The sequence below is a fragment of the Myotis myotis genome, unplaced genomic scaffold, assembly GCF_014108235.1.
Source record: "Myotis myotis isolate mMyoMyo1 unplaced genomic scaffold, mMyoMyo1.p scaffold_m19_p_8, whole genome shotgun sequence".
NCBI classification, from domain to species: Eukaryota; Metazoa; Chordata; class Mammalia; order Chiroptera; family Vespertilionidae; genus Myotis; species Myotis myotis.
Genome location: NW_023416390.1, coordinates 22,879,010 through 22,904,535, shown reverse-complemented (window position 1 = coordinate 22,904,535; position 25,526 = coordinate 22,879,010). Strand labels below are relative to the sequence as shown.

Genomic DNA, 25,526 nt, shown 5'->3' with positions numbered 1-25,526 from the left:
GTTAGGGGCGATCAGGCAGGCAGGCAGGCAGCGGTCCCAGATTGGGAGAGGAAGTTAGACATCCTCTGTGGGGTCCCAGATTGGAAAGGGTGCAGGCTGAGCTGAGGGGACCCTCGCCCCTCCCCTGCATGAATTTCATGCACCGGGCCTCTAGTATTGTAATAACTATGTTTGGTGTCAGATGGGTACTAGATTTAATGGATCACTTCATACATAAGCTATATAAATGTCTAATCACTGGATTGTACACCTGAAATGAATATAATATTGTATGTCAACTGCAATTGAAAAATAAAACATTACTTTTAAAAGGAAAGAAAGAAGAAAGAAAGAAAGAAAGAAAGAAAGAGAGAGAGAGAGAGAGAGAGAGAGAGAGAGAGAGAGAGAGAGAGGAAGGGAGGGAGGGAGGAAGGAAGGAAGGAAGGAAGGAAGGAAGGAAGGAAGGAAGGAAGGAAGGAAGGAAGGAAGACTGAATGAATCATGAATCTCAGGGAACTCACCGATGTGTTGTTCTCCCCTCCCTTTGGAGTCTTCTTGTGTTTCTCTTATATACAATGTCCAGGGGTTTTAGTTGTACTTTGTAGGAGGAATAAGGGAAAGTATACATACTATAACCTACATTTCAATAATGGTTGTGTTTAATAATTGGCTCAAGTCCCTGAAATTTTAACAATGGGCTTTTATAAGCAGGCCCCAACAGCCCACTGCTAGGAATCTCTGAGAGTCAAAGCCCAGCTCCTGCCACAGAAGCTGAAATGCCACATACTCTTTCCCAGCCATCCCTGCACCTTGGGCACAGGTGCATTAGTAACCCAATCAGACACATGCACCTGAGATTTGAACAAGCTAGCAATGCAGAGAAGCCGGATTGTGGAGAATCGTTCTGGTGGCCATTTCAGGGCAGCATGGCAGCAATACTCATGTTGGCACCCACCACCAGGGGCTCGAACTGTGCCATCTCATGCTCAGGGGTGAGAGCAGCGTGGTCTCCAGACTTTTTCTACGCCATGTCTTGAACTGTGGTTCTCGGGCCAATATTGCCTTTGAGCTGGATTTTCCTATTGGTTCTGGGAGAAGCCCTTCAATAGTGCTGGTTCTGCTTAAATTGGCTACAGCTGGCTTCTACTGGATGCAAATAAGAAGTCTGACTCTCAAACGCCTCTGGGAGAAAAAACCTCAGGCTCTACCACAGAACATCCTTATTTTTGCTCAGGGAAAATGATTTAAGCAATAACTTACAGCAAACAGAACCATGGAATTCCACCTAGAAGGGCTTGCTGAGAGGAGCTGCCAGGAAACCAAAGCCATCACGACTCAACCTGCTATCTTAGTTGCCAAACACCCTCATTCGCTATTCTGATTCCCCACGTGGGAGCATAGACTTAATTATAGTTTCTCCCCATGAGATAAGCAATTTGGCATTGGGCAAAATACACTGACTAGCCTGACCTTGGGGATCAGACAATCCTGACGACACTAAAATCTTATTTTCCCTTCTCCACTCCCACTCACCCTCCTGCACCACTGGTTAGAGGAAAAGTTTTTATGTCCTCAGGGTGGCTTTTATGTGCAGAAAAGACTACTTATTCATAGCTTTACTTGGGTCTTAAAAATTAGTATTTGATTTATTGAATGTATAGTATCAGAAATTTATGGCTCTTCCTAAAGCTTTTAAAATCAGCTTAGGAATCTTATTATCCTATTTATAAGTCTAGCAAATATTAACAACCACTTTGAGAGGGCTTTTGATTAATGTTCCATCCCATTTAAACACTTAGTTAATTAAACCTCCTTAACATTTTAAGCAGCATTTGTAAATTTAATATATTCAATTCCTTTGGAAGTACTTCATCTGACTGAGAAACCTTCCCAAGTACTAAAGTGACTCTCATAGATTTAAAAATTTAAGCGCACCCACGCAGAGTAAAACTTAAATTCTCTTAAATTTCAAATCTATATGCAAACTTAGAAAGATTTCAATTTAAAAATCTCAAATCTTAATTATTCAAGTACAAACAAAAGTAGAATGTTAGGAGTGGTCTATTATTCTAATAGCCACATTCTCTTTAAAATTGCATGTATATAATGTATCATTGACATGTACTGAATATTTGTCTCCCCCCCCAAAAAAAAAAGTTATATATTGAAATCCTAATCCCCAATGTGATGGTATTTGGGAGAGGGGCCTTTGCAAAGTAATTAGGTCATGAGGGTGTAGCCCCCATAAATGGGAATCAGTGCCCTTATGAAAGAGACCCCAGAGAGCGCCCATGTCCCTCCCACCATGAGGACACAGTGAGAAGACAGACGGCAGTCTTTGAACTAGGAAGCAGGTCCTCACTAGACACCAAATCTGTAGCACTTTGATCTTGAACTTCCCAGATTCAAGAACTATGAGAAACCAACTTCTGTTGTTTATAAGCCACCCAGTCTATGGTATTTTGTCACAGCAGCCTGAACAGGCTAAGACAATAATACTATAGTATATGCACAAATTCTTTTAATTTGAAAATATAGATGCTCCTTGACTTACAATGGGGTTAATTCCCTATAAACCCATTGTAAGTTGAAAATCATTAAGTCAAAATGCATTTTATACTACTTTATAGAGTATCAGTTGTTTACTCTTGTAATTGCATGCCTGACAGGGAGCTATGGCTCCCTGCTACTGCCCAGCATCACAAGAGTATCACTAGCCCAGGAAAACATCAAAATTCACAGAATGATTTCTACTGAATGCATATCACTTTTGCACCATCATAAAGTCAATAAATTGTAAGTTGAACTATCGTAAGCTGAGGGCCATCTATATATACAAAAGGCTAATATGCTAAGTGTCTGACCATCCAACCGGTTGCTATGACATGCACTGACCACCAGGGGGCAGGCGCTCAGTGCAGGAGCTGCTGTGATGCACATTGGCCATTTACAGAGAAACGGCACCAGGGACCTGGTGCCCACAAAGCAACACTCAGCTTCCCCCAAGTGGGACACAGTCCCCGCCACCACCCCAGAGCGACAGCCCACCAACTTGCAGCCAACACTGCCAAAACCCCATGGCACAAAATGTGGCCCACAGCCCAGCCCAACCCAGAAACGGTATCTGGGGGCACTGGGTAATGACCTCACATAGCAACGCCTGGTTTCCTCTCCTTAGCGACTAGCCTCCTTGGAGTTTCTTCAGCCCAGGAAGACGACTTGCTTTATAGCCAGGTAGAAACATTTTACACTTTAACCAAATGTCTGTGAAGCGTTTTCCTGTGCCACAGCTCATTTGATCCTCACAGAAGTCCTGGAGTAGGTAGATAGATTCGGTAGAATCCTATTATCTTTTCATTAACCGGAAAATGAAGATTTAGAAAGCTTAGAAACTTGAACCGACTGAAAAGAAGAAATGGTGGACCTTGAAAATGACTTCAGGGTTTCTCACTGCGCAGAATATAGTCAAACACTGCTGCAGTTAAATATTTTACCCTTTGTTTTCCCTGCGTGAGCTACAATAATAATCTGCTTCATGTTGATATTTATTGCTGTGTTGCTGACAATTACCTGAAAGAGAAGTTGGGGGGCTTTACTGGACTGGAAAAAGTTTAGCTAAATCAGAAAGCAGGTCTAATTAAGCAAGATTATTCTATATGCATACCAGTATAAAAGGCTAAGTTGGCTCACGCATGTGCGATACATATAAAGCTCTCACCAGCGCCAATCGCAAGCGTGTATTTCGATCTGTCATTGTCAGTCATGAATTTGGTTGACACATCTATTATAGAGAAAGGGCAAATAGTGATATTAAAATATTTCTTCTATTAATTTCCTTTTAATGTGCACGAATTCGTGCACCGGGCCACTAGTCTGTTCATAATAAAATATTTTAATTGAAAAAAAAAACTACAGTTATGATTCCCTTAAACTTTTGTATGCTCAAGTTTAAGTTTTCCCTAGGTTACTAAAATGTCTGCCCATTAGGGAGTTAATTTCCTTCTCTCTAACTCAGGCTGCTAGTCAATGAGAGATTTTGTGTGGGGTTGACTGGATCCTCATTGGTGATTCTATGGACCATCAGGACCTATCTCCTGTCTCTAACATCCTAATTTAAAGGTGCAGGTGGCCAAGAAGACTGATTACTATTAATTACTAGCTTTCAAACCAGAGTCCATTCCATAACCCCCATTCACTGCCCTCCCTGATTTTGCATTTATTTAACCCTTAAGATACATAACTAAATATTTTTCTATCTAACTCTGAAGAATCCTGCATTCTTTTCATATGCTTCTTATTTCTTGAGGCTGCTCAGTCTTTATGGATATTAACTTTTACCTACTTGAATTCTGGTTCTCTCTTAGAGCTTTGGCTGAGTATTCAGTCATGGCTCCCAAAGTCATTCTCCAAGGTCATTGCTCAGCTCCACCTCTTACCCTACTTCACCCCCTGTGGTACTGGAGTTCCTAATTCCCGTGGGGAAGGAAAAGTGGGCTCCCCCAAGATCTATGTGCCCTTTCAGCTAGAAGGCTAAGGAAAACGTTCTAAAGCCTAATAACTTCACCCAGAGATTGACACTACAGCCTCCTGCTTTCCACCCTTCCAGGAGCAGACACTGCAGTGATCAAGGTCTGTTGGATGAACAAGATCCACATAGGAGGCACTACAGCCAAACCCCCAATCTCCCAGAAGGATGAGGGGCCTTAGCCAAGGTCACCAGCTGTGGTAAAACCTAGGACTCACAACTCCCAGCCTGTGCTCCGGCCACTCAACCACAAGACCCTTAATGAGGACCAAGTCAGCAGAGCCAGAAGGAGCTCACAGATCACAGCCGCAACCAACCAGCCCAAACGTTAGAGTATGTTATGTACAGCCTTTAAGTTACTTGGTAAACAGAATAGAAATAGGCACAGTTCCTACTCTTTCTATAATAAATATGCATACCATGTTTTTGTATTTCCATACTGAGGAGAAGTGATAATAAGAAATAACTTTCAGCCTGGCTGGTGTGACTCAGTGGTTGAATGTCAACCTATGATCCAGGATGTCATGGTTCACTTCCCGGTCAGGGCACAAGCCTGGGTTGCAGGCTTGATCCCCAATGTGGTGTGCAGGACTCAGCCAATAGATGAATCTCTAATTGTTTATGTTTCTATCTCTCTCCCTTCCTCTCTGAAATCAATAAATTTTTTTTAAAGAAATAGCTTTCAGATGATTTGAAGATGGCGGCGTAGGTAAACGCCTGTGCTCACCACCTCCCACAACCACATCAAAATTACAACTAAAATACAGAGCAACCATCTAGAACCACTGGAAAGCTGGCTGAATGGAAGTCCTACAACTAGAGAAGTAAAGAAGAAAACATTGACATTGGTAGGAGGTGCAAAGGCACAGAACGGGCTGGTCTGGCACCCACATGTGCCACTTTTTTAACCAGGAGGGAGATTGTCTCTGTGGAGGCCACCTGGAGGAGGCAAGGGGTCCCAGCCCCACACCAGACCCCCAGCCCAAGCTCTCAGAACTGGGAAAAGAAGTCCCTACAGGCAGTAAGAACTACGGGCTGTAAAATCCAGTGCAGATTGGGACTCAGTGACACAGACACTGCTGGAGAACCAGCTGTTCCTCTTAAAAGGCCAGCACCATGAACTGAACTTACAAGGTCCTGCTTCCTCTGAGCTCCAGCACCAGGGTAAGGTTTTGGGGAACACAGACACATACGTGGAGGAACTACATTGTATGGCATCAGGGCAGGAACTCAGGGGTGGCTTTCTACAAGAGGTAGGTGCTCACAGGGATCATTGTTCCTATGCTGGGACCTCCCTGGGTCACAGGGCTGACTGGCAGCCATTTCTGTTTGCTACACCTTGGTGATTCCCTAAGACTCTGCCTCATCCAATTTACAACCTCACACAAGCTGCATGCAGCTGCTTTTGCATATGAATGGCCTGTCCTTGCATAGGGTAAAATCTCTCAAACAAGCTGCAGGTGGGTTAGGGAACCCCAAACCTATCAATAAAAGGCCCAAGACCTGGCACCCGTATCAGCCTGCCTTGCTTCATAGCTGGGCCTCATCTGGGCACTTCCAAACCTGGTACAAAGAGGAGGAATCTGCAGATCTCTCTGTAGCGCCTGCTGGGTAGCCCCAGGCAGTGGCTGACTTTGCACCTCCCTGGAGACCCAAGAGCCAGTGTACCCAGTGGTCATATCAGACCATACCATATTATAACTCTACACATCCATAACTGACACACCCCAGGGGCAGACTCAGTGAAAACCAAAGCCCCAATGAAGCAAGTCCTGCTCCATAGGAGTGTCTCCTGCACAGCAGCTCTCCCACTATAGTTGCAACTGGTCCTCACAGCCAGTTGGCCTGGAGGTCAATCCTCCCAATGACACCAACAGCAATCAAGTCTCAACTACAACAATATTGTGCTAACAGCCCACAAAGGGTGACTTGGGAAGGCTGAGCCACTGGGCCCCATAGAACACCTACTACACAAGGCCACTCTACAAACTTGAAGAGACACACCAGCTCTACCCAATAAATAGAAACAAACACAGGGAAGCAGACAAAATGCAGAGACAAAGAAATGTGTCACAAATAAAAGAAATGGAAGAAAGCAAACTGCTGGATATAGAGTTCAAAACCACAGTTATAAGTTTACTCAAGAATCTTCTACAAACCTCCAAAAAAATGAAAAAGGGCCAGTCAGAAATTAAGCATACACTGACTCAAATAAAGAATAATATACAGGGATTCAACAGTAGAGTAGAGGATTCTGAGAATCAAATCAATGATTTGAAATATGAGGAAGCAAAAAACAATCAAAAGAGCAAAAAGAAAAAAGAACCCAAAAATATGTAGATAGTGTAAGGAGTCTCTGGGACAACTTCAAGTGTACCAACATTCACATTATGGGGGTGCCAGCAAGAGAGAGAGAGAGAGCAAATATTGAAAACCTATTTGAAGAAATACTGACAGAAAACTTCCCCTACCTGGTGAAAAAAAAATAGACTTACAAGTCCAGGAAGCATAGAGAGTCCCAAACAAGAGGAACCCAAAGAGGACCACACCAAAATACATCATCTAAAATGCCAAGGGCTAAAGACAAAGAGAGAATCTTAAAAGCAGCAAGAAAAAAGCAGTTTGTTACCTACAAGGGAATGCCCACACAACTGTCAGCTGATATCTCAACAGAAACTATTCAGGCCAGAAGTAAGTGGCAAGAAATATTCAAAGTGATGAATAGCAAGGACCTACAACCAAGATTACTCTATCATTTAGAACTGAAGGTTAGATAAAGAGCTTCACAGACAAGAAAAAGCTAAAGGAGTTCCTCACCATCAAACCAGTATTATATGAAATGTTGAAGGGTATTCGTTAAGAAGAGGAAGAAGAAAAAGAAAGAGATCAAAAATATGAACAACAAAATGCAACAAATACATACCTATCAACAACTGAATCTAAAAATCAAAATAAACAAATAAGAAAGCTAGTGAACAGAATAAACTGGTGAATAAAATAGAATCAGAGACATGGAAATGGAACAGACTGACTATTCTCAGAGGGAAGGGGGTTGGGGGTGGGGAGAGATTAAACAAAGATCTTAGATGCATATATGCATCACCTATGGACACAGACAATAGGGTGGCGAAGTCCTGGGGCAGGGCGGGAACCGGGTGGAGGGGAGTTATTGGGAGAAAAAGAGGGACATCTGTAATAATCTCAACAATAAAGATTTTAAAAATAACAATAAAAATAAAAAAGAAATAGCTTTCAGCTAGCGTGGGAATGTGAGGTAGATCTGGGCCCCAGAAAGCAGAGCTGGAGGAGAGAAAATGGGGAAGAAGGGAGGCCTCAGGAGCCCTGTCTTTGGGGCAAGTTTTTACAAAAAAGCCCTGAACACAATGGGCCCTCCAAAAGCCAGAATAAAGATGATGCTCTGGTCCCCATCATTAGCATTTTTTTAAAAATCCTCACTCGAGGATATTTTTTCATTGACTTTTAGAGGGGGTGGAAGGGAGGAGGGGAAAGAGAGAAGCATGGATGTGAGAGACACATATCAATTGGTTGTCTTCCACAGGAGCCCTGACCTGGGGCCAGGGGTCTAACCACTGAGTAAACCAGCTAGGGCCATCATTAGCATTGTGAAGAACCACTGATGGACTAGGAATGGACAGCTAAGATGGAATACAAAGCTTCCTGCTGGCACTAGTCCCAGTGCCACCTCTCAGGCTCACCATCTATCCCCATCTTGTCTCCTGGGCTCCTGGGGCCTATAATGCACTTTGTCTTTCCCACCTGCCACTGTCTACTCATCAGCCTCGTATGCAGGGTCACCAACACCTCTCGCTCCAGCTGGCTCGGAAAGTGCACAGTGCCTCTTTGGGTTTTGAGGGTATTGTTACTAACACAGAGAGAAGTGACAGCTGTAATTGAAACTACCAAACATGCTCATCAAAACATTTCCAGAATTCTTTATAAGTTCTACTGGTGCCACTCTTGGCTTTCACTAGATCCTATCATCCCAGCTGCTCCCCGTCATCCCAGCTGCTCCCCATCCCTACCTCACCTCCTCTCTGCCCTTCACCTCCCATCCTGGAAGCCCTGTCCCAGGAGCTCCCTGCTCCTCCTTCAGGCTCCCAGAGCCAAGTGGGACTCACCCACCACCCAGAGAACATCCCAACAGCTGTGTGTTTACTCAGCATTTGATATAGAATTGTTCAATAAAAAGAAAGAGTTCCAACTAAAGTAAAAATAATCCCAGCAGAGGTCTCAAATATTAAATCTTCCTTCTGGAACAGAAACCCTGTAAATATTAGAGTTTGCGCTTTGTACAGTGGTGAGTCATGCGAGCAGTCAGGTTCCCTCTCAATTATATAATGTATTTATCTGGAAACTAAACTCCTCACTTTGGATCTCCTACTTGCCACATTGGATTCAATCCCATTCGGTGCTTGCCCAGAACTTGTCTTATTGTTGTTCTCAGAATGGCTTAAGCACCAGCTGTATGGGCAGAGCTGTGTGCAAGTGCCCTTGAGTTCTGTTTTGCCCTTCTAATGCTGCTCAGAATTCCCTCTGAGAGCTCTAGGTGTCAACAGGCATGATCATTATTGGAGTCACCTGATACAATACAAGAAGAGCTGTCACACAGGCTGCCAAAGGGGACACATTATTGCCAGGTTCTGTGCCCTAAAGGAGGGGCCCAGGGCAATCCAGGCAGACTGCGTTTGAGCTCTGACAGCCAGGAGCTTTCATGAGGGCATCAGACGTTGCGAGTGAGCTGACTCCTCAGCATGGAATGAGGAAATGCCAGCTGCCCTCTTTGCTCTAAGTAGAAGAATGAGTTAGCACTTCTTTGGTCATAAAAGGGGCTTGAACCTGTGCAAGAATAATAAAACTTTATCAGCAGCTGTCCAAGATGTGGCCTTAACCCCACTCAGAGCGCCACAAGGGGTAAGATAGCAATGGGATTGCCATCCTCCTTGTTGGAAGGGTGCTGGGTCACCTTGCACATGCCCACTTTTCAAGTTGCTTCCAGTCTAAAGGAGATGGTGTGGGACCTGTCACTCAAAAATACCATGGCCTCTAACCCACCCCTTAGTCCATGAGGGCCAAATGGGACTTCTCTCTGTTGAGTGCCCTCTACTTCTGGAAGAAGTAGGCCTTCACCAAGCTTATCCAGGAGGATAAGGTTGGAAGGTAAGTAAAGAGAAAGTTAGGGGCTACAATGGCTTTAGGACAAACCCCTAATGTCCGCAAATGAAAAGATTTCGAATTCCCAGCCTCCTTACCCCCACCCCGGTTGCCTAGCTAGGGGGTTGCCACAGGCCCATTATCTCTTGTCTTTCTCTTTGATACCCAATCTGACCCCACTGACACTCTCCTCTCCCATCCCTCAAGGTACCTGTCCCTACCTAGTAAGCTTCTGGGTTGCTACGACTTCCTAAGTCCTTTCAGGGCCTCTACAGGCCCCTACTCTGAGTGCGGAAGCATCACCCTGAACAGGCCCAGTTCAGTATGTTTTTGGGCCAACTCTGGCCTCAGGTACATAACCAAACTGCAGCTGCTTTCCCTCAGGGGCTGGGGGGTAAAGGCAGGTGGGAATGGCATGGTCTTCGAGGCTCCAGGCTCTTAGGCCTTATTCATGCACTTCTCATTGGGTGGCATGTTCACTGGCCAGAGGGTACGTCTGGTTCTACCCTTCACTGAAATTTTTTCATCTCTTTTCCTGAGGCCTCAGGGCCTAGTTATACTACAGGCCACCCTGACACACCACCTAGGACCAAAGTTCATTCTATTTCAAAAGCTTCCACATTATTTCTCAGTTTCCAGTTGAGGAACATCCACAGTCCTCAGCTATTTGCCAAGCAGAGATGACTGACACAACCAGGGTCCAATGAAGAGCCAAGCCTTCCCGGCTCAGGTTGCCCTTTTTCTCTCAGAGGCTGGGGAAAAAGTGGTTCCTTCCTGTGAGGGTCTTGGCATCGCCTATAGCAAACGGGCCAGCCCGCCCCCACTGAGGCCCACAAGGGAGCCAGGCAACCTGATGTAGGGCTCAGGAAAGGAATGGAGTCCCGCATGCCAAACCTCTCAGCCGTGCTTCTCTGCCTGGCCCTTGTTATCTGTGTTTGGAATCTGCTCTGTACACATCTATGTTCGAGGTTTTGGCGTTTGCCTTTGCTAGCAAAGCTCCTCTGAAATTCCACCTGGCCTTGGCCAACCTCAGAGAAAAGGCCCTCAGGCAAGGAGAGTTCGTCAGAGGCCAGATGCCATTAGGAGACATCGTGGCGCCAGAGACCAAGGGAGCCAAAGGGACTGGAATGAAATGCTTAAACCTGGGTGACAATCCCAGACAGCTGGAAAGGGACAGTCTTCCTCAGGAACACAACAAACAGCCTCACAGTAGTCTGTCCCTTCTCCCCTGGCCAGCTGCCCGGCTCTAGCTTTTTGCCTGAATACCTGGGAAGAAACTGGTAAGAGGATAAGGAAGAAGCAGGGCTGGCTCCAGCGGAAGCGGTTCATGGGGATGAGGGATCCTGGCTCTGGATGCTCACAGCCTCCTGGGGCTGGGAACCCCAGGGGACCTCTCTGCCTCCCGTCTCAGAAGGAGAACGTGCTTGAATGGGTTCTTTGACCACAGGGGGTCCTCCAGGCGGCTGGGCATCTCCTACCAGATGGGGCAGAGCCTGCAGTATGCGAGAGCGGCCACCAGAGGGCCACACAGAGACAACTAGCTCCGACACGCAGCCGGTTGCCAAGCAACTGTGACGTAAAGGGCACCCAGTTCGAACCCTCCTAAGGCCCCCAGGTTATTTCTGGTTTAACAGACTGTGGCACAAGGAGTGGCCTCAGGAATCCCAGAACCGCCTCTCTTTTAAGCCGAGAGAATCTAAAATGGTCCAGGGACCCCAAATCCAGCACCACCCTGGCGTCTGGGGGACTGGGCTACTGTCCCTGCTCCTCTGAATGCCAGGAATCAAGAAAAGAAGATAAAAGTTTCTACATTCCCTTCTGTAGCTCCACAGCGCTTGGGCAAGCTCTGATTTCCCTAGCGGCTAAAGCAAAGCAACCACCGCTTCTCCCCTCCCCCACCCACCCCTCCCAAGCAGGGGCAGGATTAAAGGCATGTGACCTTGAGCCAGACCTTGAGCCTCCAGGCTCCTCCTCAGCTGCACTTGAGGGGCCTCGAGGGGTGATGCTAAAGCCCAGATCTGACCTTCTGTGGTCTTGATTCTCTCCCTTTCACCCAAGAATTCTGTCCTTGCCTCAAACCTCTCCTCAGGTTTTGATGACCCTGAATATAGAATTCTCCCAATTCTTCCAATTCCAGATGGATAACTGTGACCTGAGAAACCAGACATGGAACCAAGAAAGTGAAGCAGACACAAGACGAGGGGTGTGGTTATAATGAGCTCAAAGCCTGTGCCGGTAAAGCCTGTGCCGTCTGTGAAAGGGCCTGGTGAGATAAGGTCAGAGCCTCTGGCACAGTCAGGGCCCCTCTGGCCGTGGCATCAGTAGGGGTTCCAGGCACGTCTTTGGGTCATGAGGAACCCCCGCCCGCCCTGGGGCTGGGCTCTGACAGGGGCCCAGGTATCAGTCACTGAGATGGCGGGGTCTCTCAGGGGCACCGTGTCGGAGAATCACACAGGCATGTGCAGCTCGTTGTACTCATCCTGGCCGTCCTCGTCGAAGTTTGGTTCAGCATCTTCCGAGTCCAGCTGCAGAAGGAGCGGAAGGTTGGAAGAGGCAAGGAAGCCAAGGGGTGCCCCCAGTTCCCCAGCTCCTCCTTGGCCAGCAGCCCTCGCTGCTCCCAGACCTTTCCAAGCCTCACAGTTTGCAGGGACTGTGGCCCCAGAGTGAAGCACTTCCCATCTGCTTAAACCTTCAGGTCACCACCCCCTCCAGTGACAGCTCCTAATAACAATACCAATGAGAGCAGCTACCAGAGGTGAAGCACGTTCTGGGGGCCGCTCCCAGCTAGCTCTTGCGGTGTACTTCTGTGGACTGTGTTTGGGTGGATGATTTGCAAAAAGATGCCCCTTCCTCCAGATGACAAAAATAGGGCTCAGATGGATTTCAGCACCGTCCCACCCCCACCCGCCCCTCAGCTATGTGCTTCTGTTCAATGTACAGCCTGCACAGCTGTCTGCAGCAGCCTTGTGCTTACTTCACACCAAACCATCGTACTCAGTACTTCACCTGGATTAGTGCTTAAGCCTCACAGCAATCGTATAAGGTAGAATCTTCTATTAGCCCTTATATAGATGAAAGTGAGAGTTCAGGTTAGGTTACCTGTGTCAGGCACACAGCTGTCAGGCGGTGCAGCAGAGATTGGAACCCAGGCCCCATCCACACTGGCCCTGCCCCAAGCACAGTCCCTTACCGCCTGCAGCTCTCTGTCCTGGAAAATCCGGGGCAGAAGGCAACGCCTCAGAGGCACCGTGAGCAGCAGCAGGAAGGGAAAGGCGAGCGAGGCCGCCGTGGACTTGACCACCCAGAGCAGGGCGATGCAGCCCAGCTGGATGCAGGTGAACAGGTGCATCCGCCACGTCTTCACCTGGGAACAGGCATCAGGTCTCACCACACTCCCACCCACATCTCTTGGGAGTTGGCTCCCCAGGTCCCAATATATCTTCATAGTCATCCTATCCTGCCCATGTCCGGCCCAGGGATCCCCTGGACACCCTTCCCATCACCCAGCTCCCCGCCTCCATGCTTCCTGGCCATACCTTGGTCACATAGGGCTGCTCGGGATGGTGTTTTGCTGGCATGAAGATGAGCAACAGACGCTGGGACAGCTGGATGCCAGACAGCGACGTGACCCCCATGTACAGGAAAATCCCAAAGAGCACGGCCAACGGGATCTGGCGCAGCACAGCCCCCATGACGATGGACAGGCCTGGAGGAGGAGTCACAGACCTGCCTGACCCCTCAGACAGCGCTGTGAGGACAGAAGGACCTGGTGGGAAGGGGGCACGGACCATCTAACTGACCGGCTGGGCCTCATCACCACGCACAAGAGAAGATGGAGCAGGAAAGAGAACCAGGAGAGGGCACGAGGAAAAAGGGCTCATGGGGGTCAGGAAGCAGGGCTGGCAGGCAGGGCAGGGGCTAGACAGGCCACATTTGGAGAGTCAGAAGGGACCTGGCCCAAGCCCGGATGAGAGAGCTGATTTAAGGCCTTGGGGTCCAAGAAGGCAAGTCTGGGGAGCAGGGCCAGGCCTTGCAAGGTGGGCGCTCTCACCCACGAGGCTGGAGATGAGCACGCCAGTGACCCGCTGCTCCCGCACCTCCTGGATCTGGGGTTTGTCTCCAGGCGCAATGGCGGTGCGCATGACAGTCAGTGCATTGACATGGGTGACTGAGCGGACGGTGGCAGCCGTCAGCCAGGGCAGCCCAAACAACCCACACAGTCCCCCCAGGGAGCCGATCAGAAGCAGGTCCAGGTGGAAGCCGGAGCCTTTGAGCAGCCTCCGTGCCTTCTGGCTGACAATGAGCCTACAGAGAACGAAGTGGGAGTGAGTGGGCCAGCAGCCGGGCCAGGCGCACACAGCCGGGCGGGGAGCGGGGTGGGGGCAGAGAAGAGCTCTCCCAGGATCTGCCAGCTTCCTCTTTCAAGTTCCCAAATTAAAGTTCTCACATTTAAGCAAGTCTGAGCTAAATTCCTTACACTGTGGATGTTTAAAATACCATAAAAGCCAGATGCCAGATCTCACCACGTTATTGTGACTTAACCAAAATGAGATCATGTGAGCGTCCCCGGGTGAGAGAACATACTGCCAGAGCGTTCTGAGAACTGTCAAGTGCCACCCTGCAAATGCCGGTGGCACCAGACAGATGGCACGGCCAAGCACCATAGGCAAAAAACTGTCTGTCCCCTTGCTGCCAATCCCACCATCCGCACTCGTCCGCCCAGGGTCCCCGCCCTCTCACGCAGTGATCTGTGTCTCCATGAAGATCAGGATGAGGACCAGCAGGGCGGGGACAGCAGCTGCCACCATCATCCAGGGCGGGAAAGGACGGGCACTGCCCAGAGGCGGGATGAACCACGTGCGCTTATGGGGGGAGGTCACCGAGAGCCCCGTGGGCACTGTCAGCTTCTGCGAGGCCAGAAGGAAGGCGGGGTTCAGGGACAGTGCCCCCCACGCTAGGAGCCCACGCAGGGGCTGCTCCCGCAAAGCCGTGTGTCCCCAGTACCAGGGCTCCAGGGAATTGGGGTGTGAACAGGTTTGAAGGAAATTAGTTTTGCATCCTCCAAAGTTGCTGTCCCTACAAGAGTCCGGTATAGGGCAGAGACATGACATACCTTCTCCCAGATCCCCAGAGCTGCCAGGAAACCTGGGGGCCACCTGTCATTCTGCCCCAGCCCCATCCCTGCTCCTCCAGGTCTTGCCTACGGGTCACACACAGCCTCAGACCGCTGGGTGGCCTCCTTAGTGGGACCACATGGCTGCTTCTGAACCCCCAGCTCACCCATCCAGTGTGACCCCAGCAGGTCTCTGCCATTCCACCAGGAAAGCTGGGTCCCAGCCCTAATCTAACTGCCGCTCAGGCCCAGGGGTGAGAACCAGCTGCCAGAGAGATCGGGCTCACTCGCCTGTGTGTAGGTGTCTGTAATGGAGTAATCCACCAGGACCATCACCAGAATGGAGATGGGGATGCCGAAATCCCCGATGATGCGGCGAGCCTTAGGAGAAGGGAGCAGAGGTGGAGGTGAGGGCTGGAGGCTCACAAGGGCTTATTACTCCTGACCTCTCTTGGGTCTGAGCTGGTTCCGGAAGTTCCCCAACCTGTCTCTTCCAACCCCATGAGTGCCAGCCAGCCCAGGTGGGCACTTCTCTTCTGAGTAGACTTCTCTGAGGCTCTGATGGGCTGGCGCCACATAGACTTGGCTTAGAGCCAGAGGCTGACCTGGAGAAAAGGGCAGCCCCCCTCTAGAGGGGGCCTGGCAGGGACAGCAGAACTAAGAGTCCCCCAGGGGCTCCACGGGCCCCGCTCTGGAAGCCACGTACCTTGCCCCCCAGGAAGCGGCTGTTCCTGAACTTGCGCAGGAAGAAGGCGATGAGGAAGGTCCCAAGCATGAGGATGAGGGACAGCAGGGCCGTGTTGGGCTGGTTCCGCGGGCCTAGTGGCCCCTCAGTGGCGGGCAGAGCACTCCCATTCAGGTCCAGCCTAGGCGCCAGTGCCCCCTCAGGGGGGTAGAACGGCAGCAGTGGGTGCTCCGTGAACACCTATGTGGGTTACAAGGCTGCCCTAGTGTTCACCTGGGCAGGTGATCCTGATTTCATCAGCTGCAAGGGAGAAGGCTGTTCCCTCACCTACCTGACCAGGCAACAGTAACACACAACATCCAGCTACATAAGACACACACACACACTCTCAAAAGGTGACCCAAGGACACCCAGCCCTTAGCGCTCAGTGACCACTTCACACACCTGTGCAGGTAAATCCTGGAGTTCTGACCAATACCCTATGGGTCTGATTCCTTCCCCTTCAGCTCAGGCCTACCCCGGGGTGTCCCCAACCCCCCACGCCCACACACAACAGAGCCCCCTCTTTGGGCCCTCTGCCCCAATCTCCATGCCACCGGCTCCCATGCTCCTTGCCAGGATGCTGCCCACCCACATCTACACCTGCCCTGCCCCCAAACCCTCTCTGGACCCCTACCTTATAGAGTTTGTAGAAGGTCTCATAGATGAAAATGAAAGAAATGAGGAAGGCGAAGATCTCCTGGGTGAAAGGCGAGATGTAGCGGACCAGGAAGCTGCCCTCAGCGGCCACCAGAGCAAGAACAAAGACCACCAGCCAGAGGCCAACCCACACCCGGCCGGTGAGGTACTCCAGGTCATGGGATTGGCAGAACTGGTGGCCAGGAGGGAGGAGTGGTTACCCACAGCAGTCTTCTATGAATATCAGGGCCCCATGAGATAGGGAGGAGGTGGGGTGAGGGGTAACTCCAAGGGTAGGAGGGGGACCCAGCAGGGACCTGTCACCTGGGCTGAGGGGCCAGGGGAGGAGCAGGTGATCCCAGGGGAGCAGCAGGACAGGGCTGTCACCTTGAAGAAGGCTTCTTCGAAGACCAGCAGTGGCCCTGAGAAGCCAACCACAAGCAGCGGTTGGGCCCCCAGCAGAGAAAAGAGGACTCCAAGCACAGCCGTGGACACGATCAGCTCAGACACTCCCATCAGCCCTTCGGTTTTCTCCCCTGGGGAGAGCAAGGGTCAGTGGGAGAGCCCTGCCTGGCTCCTCCCTGGCCCCTCTTCCTTATCTAGCTTAGCCTAACCTGGGGACCCAGCAAGAGTGGAGCAGCCCCCCAGAGCAGTACATAGGGCCCCCTTACTAACCCCTTACCTCCTGCCCCTTCACCACCAGCTCCCCAAGGTGATCTGCATAGCTCCCCCAAAAGTGAACTCTGGAATCCCCTGACCCAGCAGCTCAGGATGGTCACACTGACGACTATCTCCTCTCACCCATAAGCCCCTAAAGTGATCACTGGGACACCCTGTCCCAGAAACCTTGGAGATGACACTGAGCCCCGCCCCTCCGCCTCACCTAGCAGCCCCCCGAAGGTGATGGCAGGGCTGAGGGCAGCGAAGTAGATGAAGAGCACGGCGGCCACACACTGGTAGTGCAGAGCGTCCCGCAGGTCACTGGGGTAGTGCGGGTAGCGGCGCTTCACGTCCCGGACAAGTCCCCCAAACACCGAGCCGGTCCGCCGCAGGGGGTCATCTTCAGGGGTCGCCTCAGAGCCCCCCAATTCCAGCGACAGCCCTGGGGGACAAAGGGGTGCTGGAACACAGACCACCCCTCCGCTTGCAGGCCCTCCATCCTTCCCGGCCTCGCCCGTGGGCAGAGGCCTGGGTCAGGGGCTAGAAGCTGCATCCAGGACTCTGGGAGTCAGGACGGAGCTGAGGTCATGGACTTAGCTGTGTTGGGGGGGAGCATGGGGGACTCTGGACACCAAAGGGTCTGACCTTTCCCAGGAGCCACGTAGCCTCCCCGGGTGGTCATCTCCACTTTGTTCTGCTCTCGCTCCCGCCGCTTCCTCAGCAGCTCCCGCTGGAAGGCGGCCACGGAGCGCAGCAGGTCGCGGCCCTCCACCTCCGACGGGGGGATCACGATGCTGCCATCCAGGAACTCGCTGATGGCGCTCAGGAGGTCCTGCCGGTCATCAGCCTGGTAGGCAGCCTCGTGAAACAGCTGGGGGCAGAAAAGCAAGGGCTGATCTGACCCGGGAGGCCCTGGCATGGGCTTTGGGGAGAGGGGTAAGGACGTTCCGCCACATACGCAGGTCCAGTCCAGTTGTCAAAATTCTGACTCACAGGCCCTGCTGGCTGGCAAGCCACAGCCCTCAGCACTGCCCCTTCCCAGGGCCCTCTATTCCCCTGGGAGCCTCCAGGCTTTCCCACAATCCAACAACTACGGGGTAACACCTGGCACTGCAGAGGCCTCCAAGGCCATTCTGCCTGGACAGTGCCCACGTCCTGTTGGGAAGGATTTTGAACATCACTGTCCTATCCAAGCCCAGGAGAAGCCACAGTGAAGACCAACATAGCCAGCCCATTCACATCCAGTCTATGTCACATCCAAAACCTGGAGGTCTGGCTGCTTCTCCCTGTCCCATCTCCCCTCCCACAGCCCCAGCTCAGAGGGCTCCCTTTCTCCCCTCGGCCAACAGCCTCTCCACTCTCCAAAGCGCTGCTCCACCCAGGAGGGCCCCTGCACCCCTGCATCCATGGTATCCTGGGGCAGTGAGAGGGACAGGAACCAGGAGGGCCCGGGGGACAGGCCTAGGGTGCCCAGTCCACGGGCTGGAGGACCAACCTTGTCAGACATGAGGGTAGCGATGGAGCGCCCCAGCTCGTGATAGTCGGTGCTGGTGTGGCGGGGCCCAAGCATCACGAAAAGGAAGCGGACCGGTACGGGGACCTCAAGCACAGACTCCAGGAGCACCGCCTCACTCAACCGCACAAAGGCTGCTGCCGGCTGCTCCAAGAAAGGCACACAGCCTGGGGAGAGAAGGCCCGGGGCTGGGCACAGGGGCGCGGGCAAGGCAGCCCGGGGCCGGTGGCTCAGGAACATCATGTGCAATGGGGCAGGTGTGCACTGAAGAGAGAAACCCCGTTCTAAAGGAGACTTATTCATTTATATGTTTGTACATTTACCACAATTTACCAACAGATGGAAATTAAGGGGTGCTTTCCTCTAATTCTCACAAAGGTGCTCTATGGCCTAGCATTTGTCCAAGGTTGCCGAAAACGGAGGGACGCAGGCAGAGGACTGGGGAAGAAAGGGCTGGGGATGAGTTGGGAGGGGCAGGTGGGGCCAGGTGGGGATGGGAGAGGCACAGAGCTCAAGACCGGTGGACCACAGGGGAGGCACCCATGCCCCTGCCTCTGCCGCTGCCCCCAGCGCCCGTCCCTCCTTACCCACAAGCACCACAGTGGCCTCAGCATCTTCGGGGATCTTCTCCAGCAGCTTCAGGCTTTTCCCCCGGTGACTGTCTCCCCCAGACATATGGAGGGGCTTCTGAGGACGCAGAACTGGAATAGGGCTGGGACCCAGACCGGAGGCCGTGGCAGGCCCTCCCTTCCCTGCTCCAGCCCTGGACTCTGCCCGCCAACCCCTGGACCTCCCACCCCAGCCAGGGGAAGGACTATGGGTGATGTGCCTCACATCAGGAGGGGACCAGCCCAGGATCTGGACCCCTTCTCCAAGCCCCCCCACAATCACCTCAGCCTTCTCTTGTTTAAATGGCTCCCCTGGGTCTGCCACATCATCCCATTTAAACCTCCTGCTTCTCCAGAGTAGGGGTCCCTCGTGGTTTCCCCCTAAAGATCCCCCCACATCCTAGCATGATGCCAGGCATCCCACCTTCCTGACCCACTCAGTGGCCTCCTTTGAAACTAGAAACCCTCTCAGTCCCCCAACCCAGGGCAGAGTAAGGCGACTGACCTCCTTGGCATCAGGGTCGTGAGGCCAGAGTGGGGCTGGCTCCCCCAGGTCATCGGCCATGGTGGGCACTGCCCCATCAGGGCCATGGCTGGGGGTGGGGTGGTGATTCCCCATGACCGAGTTCACACTGGAGCTGGATGTGTTTCGGGGAAAGAAGCCACTGTCCTTGTCATCATTGGGGTGGCTGGGGAAAGGGCAAAGCAGGGGAGGCAGTTAGGAGGGGAGGATCTTGGCGATTGAGGTGAAGAGGAAGTGAGAAATGGAGGGCCACAGCCTCTATCCCTCTGCCTCAATGTAAGAAAGAACTTTCTAACGGGTAGTGCTGCCCAACGATGGATCAGGAACCAGCTCCCCGTCACTTGGGTGCTCAAGCAGAGGCCGCAAGCCCCACGGGACAGCCTGCTCCTGTAGAGACGGCGGAACCAGGAGCTCCCTCCTGGGCACCCCCTCCCCCGGCACCTGTGCTTCAGTAGCAGGGTGCGCAGGACGCTGGCCCTGTCCTCTGGCCGGATCTGGTCAGACACAATCATGGTCTCCACCACAAGATGCGCGATGCCCGGCAGAGTGGTCTGCTCCAGGTCCAGGAGGGCGGCGCCTGGGGGCACAGTCAGAGGAGGGGACACGGTCCTATCAGACAGGAAAACCCGCCCCAGCGGCCTTGCTTCCCCAGGGCAGGCAAACACACTTGGAGAGCCAAGCACCCCTGTACCCGGGCAGATACACTACTCCATGTGGCCATAGCCCAGCCAGAGAGACGGTCGTGAAAATGGAGCACGGAATGAGGGCATGGCCCCTCTTCACCCAGGGAGGGGAGTCTACTATGCCAAGGTGCAGTGCCAGGGACCAGGGGCAGCACCCCACCCCTCAGAGCTGACAGCGGGGCAGGCAGTTGGACCCCACATCCCCAGGGTGGCAGCCAGACCGTGCCTGGGCCCAGGACTCCAGGGAGGAGTCCCCGGGAGGTGAGCAGCCTGGCTCAGGCTCTGCAGTCTGTGAAGAGGGCATGCAGCCCAGGGCCAGGCCTGCAGGGCCCCTACCATGGGCGATGGTCCTCCTGAGCTCCAGGAGGCTGCGGAAGGAGAGCGAGGCCACGTGGGGCTTCCCCCAGCGCTCTGTCTCTTCCTCCACGTCCTCCTCAAACTTGATCCAGCGTGCCGTCTCCCGCCAGTGGGGCTCCTGGCTGCGGTCCAGCATCAGCTCGTTCAGCTCCACAAACACCTGGGGCAGGCACCAAGGATGAGGGCCTGGGGGCCACCAGATGGGACCCGGCGCCAGGGCACGGTGGGAAGTGAGGGAAAAGGAGGCCCTGGGAGCAGAGGCAAGAGGAAGCTGGTGGCCCACGCCCGGGTCCTGTACCTCATGAGGCCTCCGGTCTAGCTTCTTCTTCTTCTTCTTCCTGCGCAGGATGGGGGCCAGGCCACCGGGGCTGCCCCTCCCGCCCTGTGTTCGAGATGGCTTCTTCACCAGGTGCCGCCGCATGCCAGGGTTGTCTTCCAGCCGGTGGCCTGCGGAGAAGGTGGGCTTGGCAGTCCCAGGGGTCTAGCTCCCGGCCTCAGGATCATGGCCAGCCCCTCTAACTCCCTGCTCTGCCCAGCCAGTCCACTGGTGGGCGCCACAGTCACCCAGGGGCCATGCCAACAGGACCACCTTGTCAATGTGGCTACTTCACAGATAGGAGACTGAGGCCCAGAGCGGAGGAAGCACTAGCCCAAAGCACAGAGGACCACTAGCCAAGTCACAGTAACAAGGCAGATCCCTACTCAGTCCGCAGGCCCCCCATGGCCACTGCCTCTCACTCAGAGTGCCAGCACCCACATGGAGCCGCCAGGCCCCAAGCCCCCAGCACTGTCCCTGAGCCTCTCTCGGCGCCCAGGTCTAACCCCACAGGTCCTCGGCCGGACAGATTCAGGCAGATGTTCTCTCCCTTCCTCCCCGCCTGCCCCTTTCAGGCCAGCAGCTGGTGGAAGGTCAGCAGCCAGTTTACTCACAAGCTGGTCCCCCTGCCATGGGGCTCAGCTGGTCCCTGGTAGACTCCCACGGGTCACAGTCCTCAAGGTCCCGCACAAACATCTCCAAGTCCTCTGAGGCCAGCGAGTCTCGAGGGCTTTGAGCTGGAGCCCTCCAGGGGCCCAGGCCCTCGGCATCCCAGGGCCTGGAGCTCAGTGCCCCATTGGGCTCCGTGAACTCCAGCTGGCTCGTCATTCCCCAGACACGGGCTGAGGCCTCAGCCCTGTCCCCCCAAAGCCCCGGCTCTCCTGAGAGATGGGAGTCTGAACAGGAATGGTCTCTGTCCAACCGGAGCCCGAGATGTCCAGGCCTCTCAACTCCAACTCCCAGGTCCCCAGGGCTGCTCCCGGCTGCTTTAAGCCCCAACCCTGGATCTGTAAACACGCCCTCCCTCTGACCCTTCCCATCCCGCCAGCACCACTGCTGCTGCCATCGGATTGTTCCTGTCCCTGTCCTCAGGTCCTGGCAACTTTCCATGACGTATTGAGCTCAAAGCCCTCCTCCCCACCCCCGCCCACACACTGTTCTAAGGGGAGGAAGGCGGGGTCAGTGGTGCCTCTGGCCTGGGCACAGAGCCCCATGGGTGATGACAGGTGGCACAGAAACCAGGACTGATAAGATGGAAAGAATGTGCCGAGATCACAGCCAGGCCAGGCCAAGGGTAGTGGGTCAGGAGTGAGGAGGTAAGCCCTTGCTATAGGGAGAAGCAGGGCCTGGCAGAGTGGCTCAGACCCAGGGGGCTGGTGTGAAAGGGTGAAGAGTCTGCCCTGAGAAGAGGAGGGCGCTATATTGATATCTCCAAACATCATGTGGAAGCGGGGCTGCCCTATTCCAGGGGTGACTCCGAGGACAGAATCGGGGCAGAACGGCAGAGGTGTCATGAAGGGAAATCTCAGCTCTGGAAACCGAGGTAGTGAGCTCCCCGTCACTGAGTGGGGGAGAACACAGAGCCTCTCCAAGGTCCCTCACAGGCTGAGTGCTCATGGGAGTGGGCCACGGGGGCTGCCGCAGGGTATCACTCACTCTTCATGTCGTCCAGGTCTGCAGAGCCCAACATCTGGGCCTCCGCCTCGTCAGTGGGCACCTGCTGCTCTGGGCCACCCAGGCTGCCCAGGGCACTGCCTGGGCATAGCCGCTCCCGCAGGTCATAGCTGGCCGATGGGCTCCAGGGCCGGCTCTTCTCTCCTGTGACTCGGGGGGCCCGGGCCCGGGGACTGGGGGAGCTGAGGAGGCAACAGGCAGCCTTGGATGACAGGGAACCACAGTGGAGATAGACCAGGATCGGGGGTTCCTTGGCCTCCAACTTGGGGCAGGGCCTGGAGTGCCCCCCTGGGCACTAGACACAGGCTCCTCCTGGGCAGAGAAGAAAGTTCACCTCCACCTTCCTGCCCCCGTCATGCTGGTCCCCCCCTTCCTCCCGATCCCCCTCTTAGCCTCTGACTCTCTTCTCCTTGCCAATCATGTGGACAGACGGGGCACCCCTCCGTGCCTCCTCGGCCCCCCTCCTCTCCTCTCTGGGGTCAGAGGTGGACACACTCCCCAAGATCAGGAAGCAGCTTGGCATCTCCTCTGAGCTGGGCTGGAGGCCAGTACCTGACCGAGTGCTGGGGGCTCTTGTCCGAGCGAATGTCCCCCGAGGACAAGGGCTTGGTGGAGACAGCCCTCCCGGGGAGGCCGGGACTGTCATCCTCGTCACTTCCAATGGAAAACTGTGGACAAAGCAGACATGTCCTGGGCCCTGCCCCAACGCAGCCGCTTGGCCTGGCGAGGCCTCCTCTCTCACTCCACCCTAAGCAGCCAGCCCTCCCTCAGGGCCAGACCCCTACCTTCGCTTTCTGTGGGGACCCTGAGGGTGGAGGCTCCACAGGCTCGGCCTCATATTCCCCTTCCTCTTCCTCCTCCTCTTCCTCTTCCTCCTCCACCCCGGTTCCCCCCTCCTCCTGGATGGGAGGGGTCCCTTCGGAGGGAGCAGCAGAGGTTTTCTCCTTCTTCTTCTTCCTCCTGCTTTGCCTGGCAGAGCTGGGGGGCACTCGCCGCAGCTTGTGGGGTGGAGGCAGGCGCACGGAGAGCGGGTGGTGGGTGTGATGGGAGGTGTGCCGGTGAACTGCGGGGGCAGGAGAGCCAGTTGGGACCCCCACAGCAGAGGGGGACCCCACACCACCCTAGGGACACACACCTTATTCTAGCTCAAGGCCTCAAGCAAGGGCACCTTAGTCCTTCCTCCAGAGCCAGACTCCCCCTAACACCTGTGTCCATGTCCTGTCATTGGTGAGGCCTAGTAGAGTGGGGGGCCGGGAGTAACAGAGGGGGGCATGAAAGAGGGGTGGTGGGAATGGGAGGACATGATGCAGCAAAGAAGGAAAAGTAGTCAGAGAGCTCAGGACGGGAGATGAGGAGGTGGAGAGAGGAGGGCCAGGGGTGTGGCAGAGCCTTGGGGAAGACAAGGGTCACTAAGGGAGGCCTCTGGCCCATGTCCCTACATCTCCCCTGCGGCTGGGACCGGCTTCCCTGACAGGCGAGCAGGCGATGGGTGAGTGAGCAGGATGACTTAACATGGCATGGTGGCCCAGCACAGCGTCCAGCACAGCGTCCAGCACATGATGGCACTGGGTGACCAAGCCAGTGTGAGCACGGTGATGGTGGCAATGAGGTGATGGTGGTGAGGGCGGCCACACTAGGGGTCCCCAGGCTACCCACACTCAAAGTCCCGCTCGCTGTAGCTGCGGCTGGGCTTCTCGGGGTCCCAGGCGGGGGGCTTGCTGATGAGATCCCCAAACCTGCTCACAGCCAAGGTCTTGCCCAAGTCATCATCCTCCTCCTCCACGTCTGGACTCAGAGGGGGCTCCTCCAAGGGCACCCGGACCTGCGGGCTCAGACAGCTCACCTAAGGACCCTGGACCCAGGAGCGCCCCACTCCCCCAACTCCAATCCAGCCCTGGGTGGAAGGGGGGCGGGGACCAGCAGGCTCCATCTTCTACGGCCTCCGCTTCCAGGGCCCCAACCTGGGACCAGCGCCCCAGCTCCCAAGGCTTGGGGAGGCGGGGCAACAGATCCAAAAAATAGCAAAGGACGCCCCCCCCCCCCCCACACACACACACACACACAACCCTCCGCTTTATCCATTCCGCCCAAGATGGAGCAGGGGTGTCCCAGGGTCAGCCAGAGGGCGCCCCTCTCCTCCTTGGGGTCTCTCCCTCCTCATCCCCCATCCGGAAGCGTCAGTCACCTGGGGGAGGGGGGAGGCGCCCCCGGGCGGCGCGATCACTCCGTTGGCCATGGCCGGGAGGCGCTTGGGGGGCTCTCGCTCACTGAGGGACCCGCGACCCGGGTGAGAAGAAGGGGGCGCTGCGGGGACCTAGTGGAGAGTCCTGGGGGAGAAAGGCAGGGTCAGGTCCTCTCCCCCTCCCGGCCCTCTCCCCCTCCAGGAGCCCCAGCGCCCAGGCCCTGCCAAGCCTGGGACACCCAGGGGCCCGCCCCGGCCCGTGCGCCCCGCCCCGCCCCGCCCCGCCCTGCGGTACCTCGGGGCTCTGGAGCCTGCGGGACCCGCGCTGGCCTGCGCGCCCCATCTCCCTTCGGCTTTCTCTCCGGGGCCTGTCGCCGCGCAGGGCCAGGCAGCCGCGGGGCGCCCACGGCGGAGGCGAGCCGGGCGAGCTGGGGACGCAGGCGCCGGAGCCCGCAGCCCGCGGCTCCACCTCCCGCGCTCGGCTCCGCAGCCCCGCCGCCCCGCCGCCGCCGGGCCGCACAATGGGAGCGGGCGGCGGTGACTCACCCCGCCCCGGCCGCCCGGCCCCCACGCGCGCCCCCGCAGCAGCCCCCCAGCCCCTTCCCCGGGCGTCCCACTCATCGCTGGGGGTGGGGGCACGGCCCTCCAGTCCCACGATCCCCACATGCCCTCCCCCCACCTGGCTTTTAGCCTCCCCTCCCCTCAAGAGCCCCCGGGGGCGACCCCTCCGCAGACTTAAGCCCCTGCAATCTTAGGAACTGAGTTCACAGCACCGGGAAGCACACGCCACTTCCAACATAGCCCCTGATGCCTGGCTTCCGCCCGCAGGCACCGCCCAACATTTGACCTTGGCACTTT

At 54.6% G+C, this 25,526-nt stretch overlaps 1 protein-coding gene across 11 annotated transcripts; it reads right to left on the bottom strand.

The window, feature by feature from the left end:
• Positions 1–11,690: 11,690 nt before the first annotated feature.
• On the bottom strand, positions 11,691–25,175 carry SLC4A3 (solute carrier family 4 member 3). 11 transcript variants are annotated; one of them, XR_004969556.1, is made up of 24 exons: positions 24,964–25,175; positions 24,672–24,813; positions 24,143–24,308; positions 23,272–23,549; positions 23,039–23,154; positions 22,469–22,668; positions 20,795–20,943; positions 20,476–20,656; positions 19,898–20,033; positions 19,439–19,622; positions 18,913–19,012; positions 18,308–18,492; positions 17,458–17,683; positions 17,036–17,254; positions 16,477–16,688; positions 16,151–16,345; positions 15,496–15,714; positions 15,081–15,170; positions 14,417–14,583; positions 13,728–13,981; positions 13,213–13,382; positions 12,867–13,040; positions 12,683–12,738; positions 11,694–12,201 (listed from the first exon to the last, which is right to left on the bottom strand). XR_004969556.1 is itself a non-coding variant. In XM_036320559.1 (23 exons), the coding sequence occupies exons 2-23, from the start codon at positions 24,720–24,722 to the stop codon at positions 12,182–12,184; spliced, it is 3,669 nt and encodes a 1,222-aa protein (XP_036176452.1). In that variant the 5' UTR covers positions 24,723–24,813; positions 24,964–25,175; the 3' UTR covers positions 11,691–12,181. The 11 variants fall into 11 exon arrangements, 10 of the variants coding, with proteins under 10 accessions (XP_036176452.1, XP_036176447.1, XP_036176454.1 ...); XM_036320559.1 differs by lacking the exon at positions 12,683–12,738 and having other exon boundaries at positions 11,691–12,201; positions 12,776–13,040; positions 16,477–16,574; XM_036320554.1 differs by lacking the exon at positions 12,683–12,738 and having other exon boundaries at positions 11,693–12,201; positions 12,776–13,040.
• Positions 25,176–25,526: the final 351 nt, after the last annotated feature.

Excerpts from the sequence above, each read along its gene's own strand:
- SLC4A3 (XM_036320554.1), bottom strand. The coding sequence starts at position 24,722 with ATGGCCAACGGAGTGATCGCGCCGCCCGGGGGCGCCTCCCCCCTCCCC. Across the intron at positions 13,982-14,416 it reads ATGGAGACACAGATCACTGC|GCTCATTGTCAGCCAGAAGG; the intron begins GTGAGAGGGCGG and ends CGTTCTCTGTAG. Across the intron at positions 13,383-13,727 it reads GCTCATCTCCAGCCTCGTGG|GCCTGTCCATCGTCATGGGG; the intron begins GTGAGAGCGCCC and ends CTCCTCCTCCAG.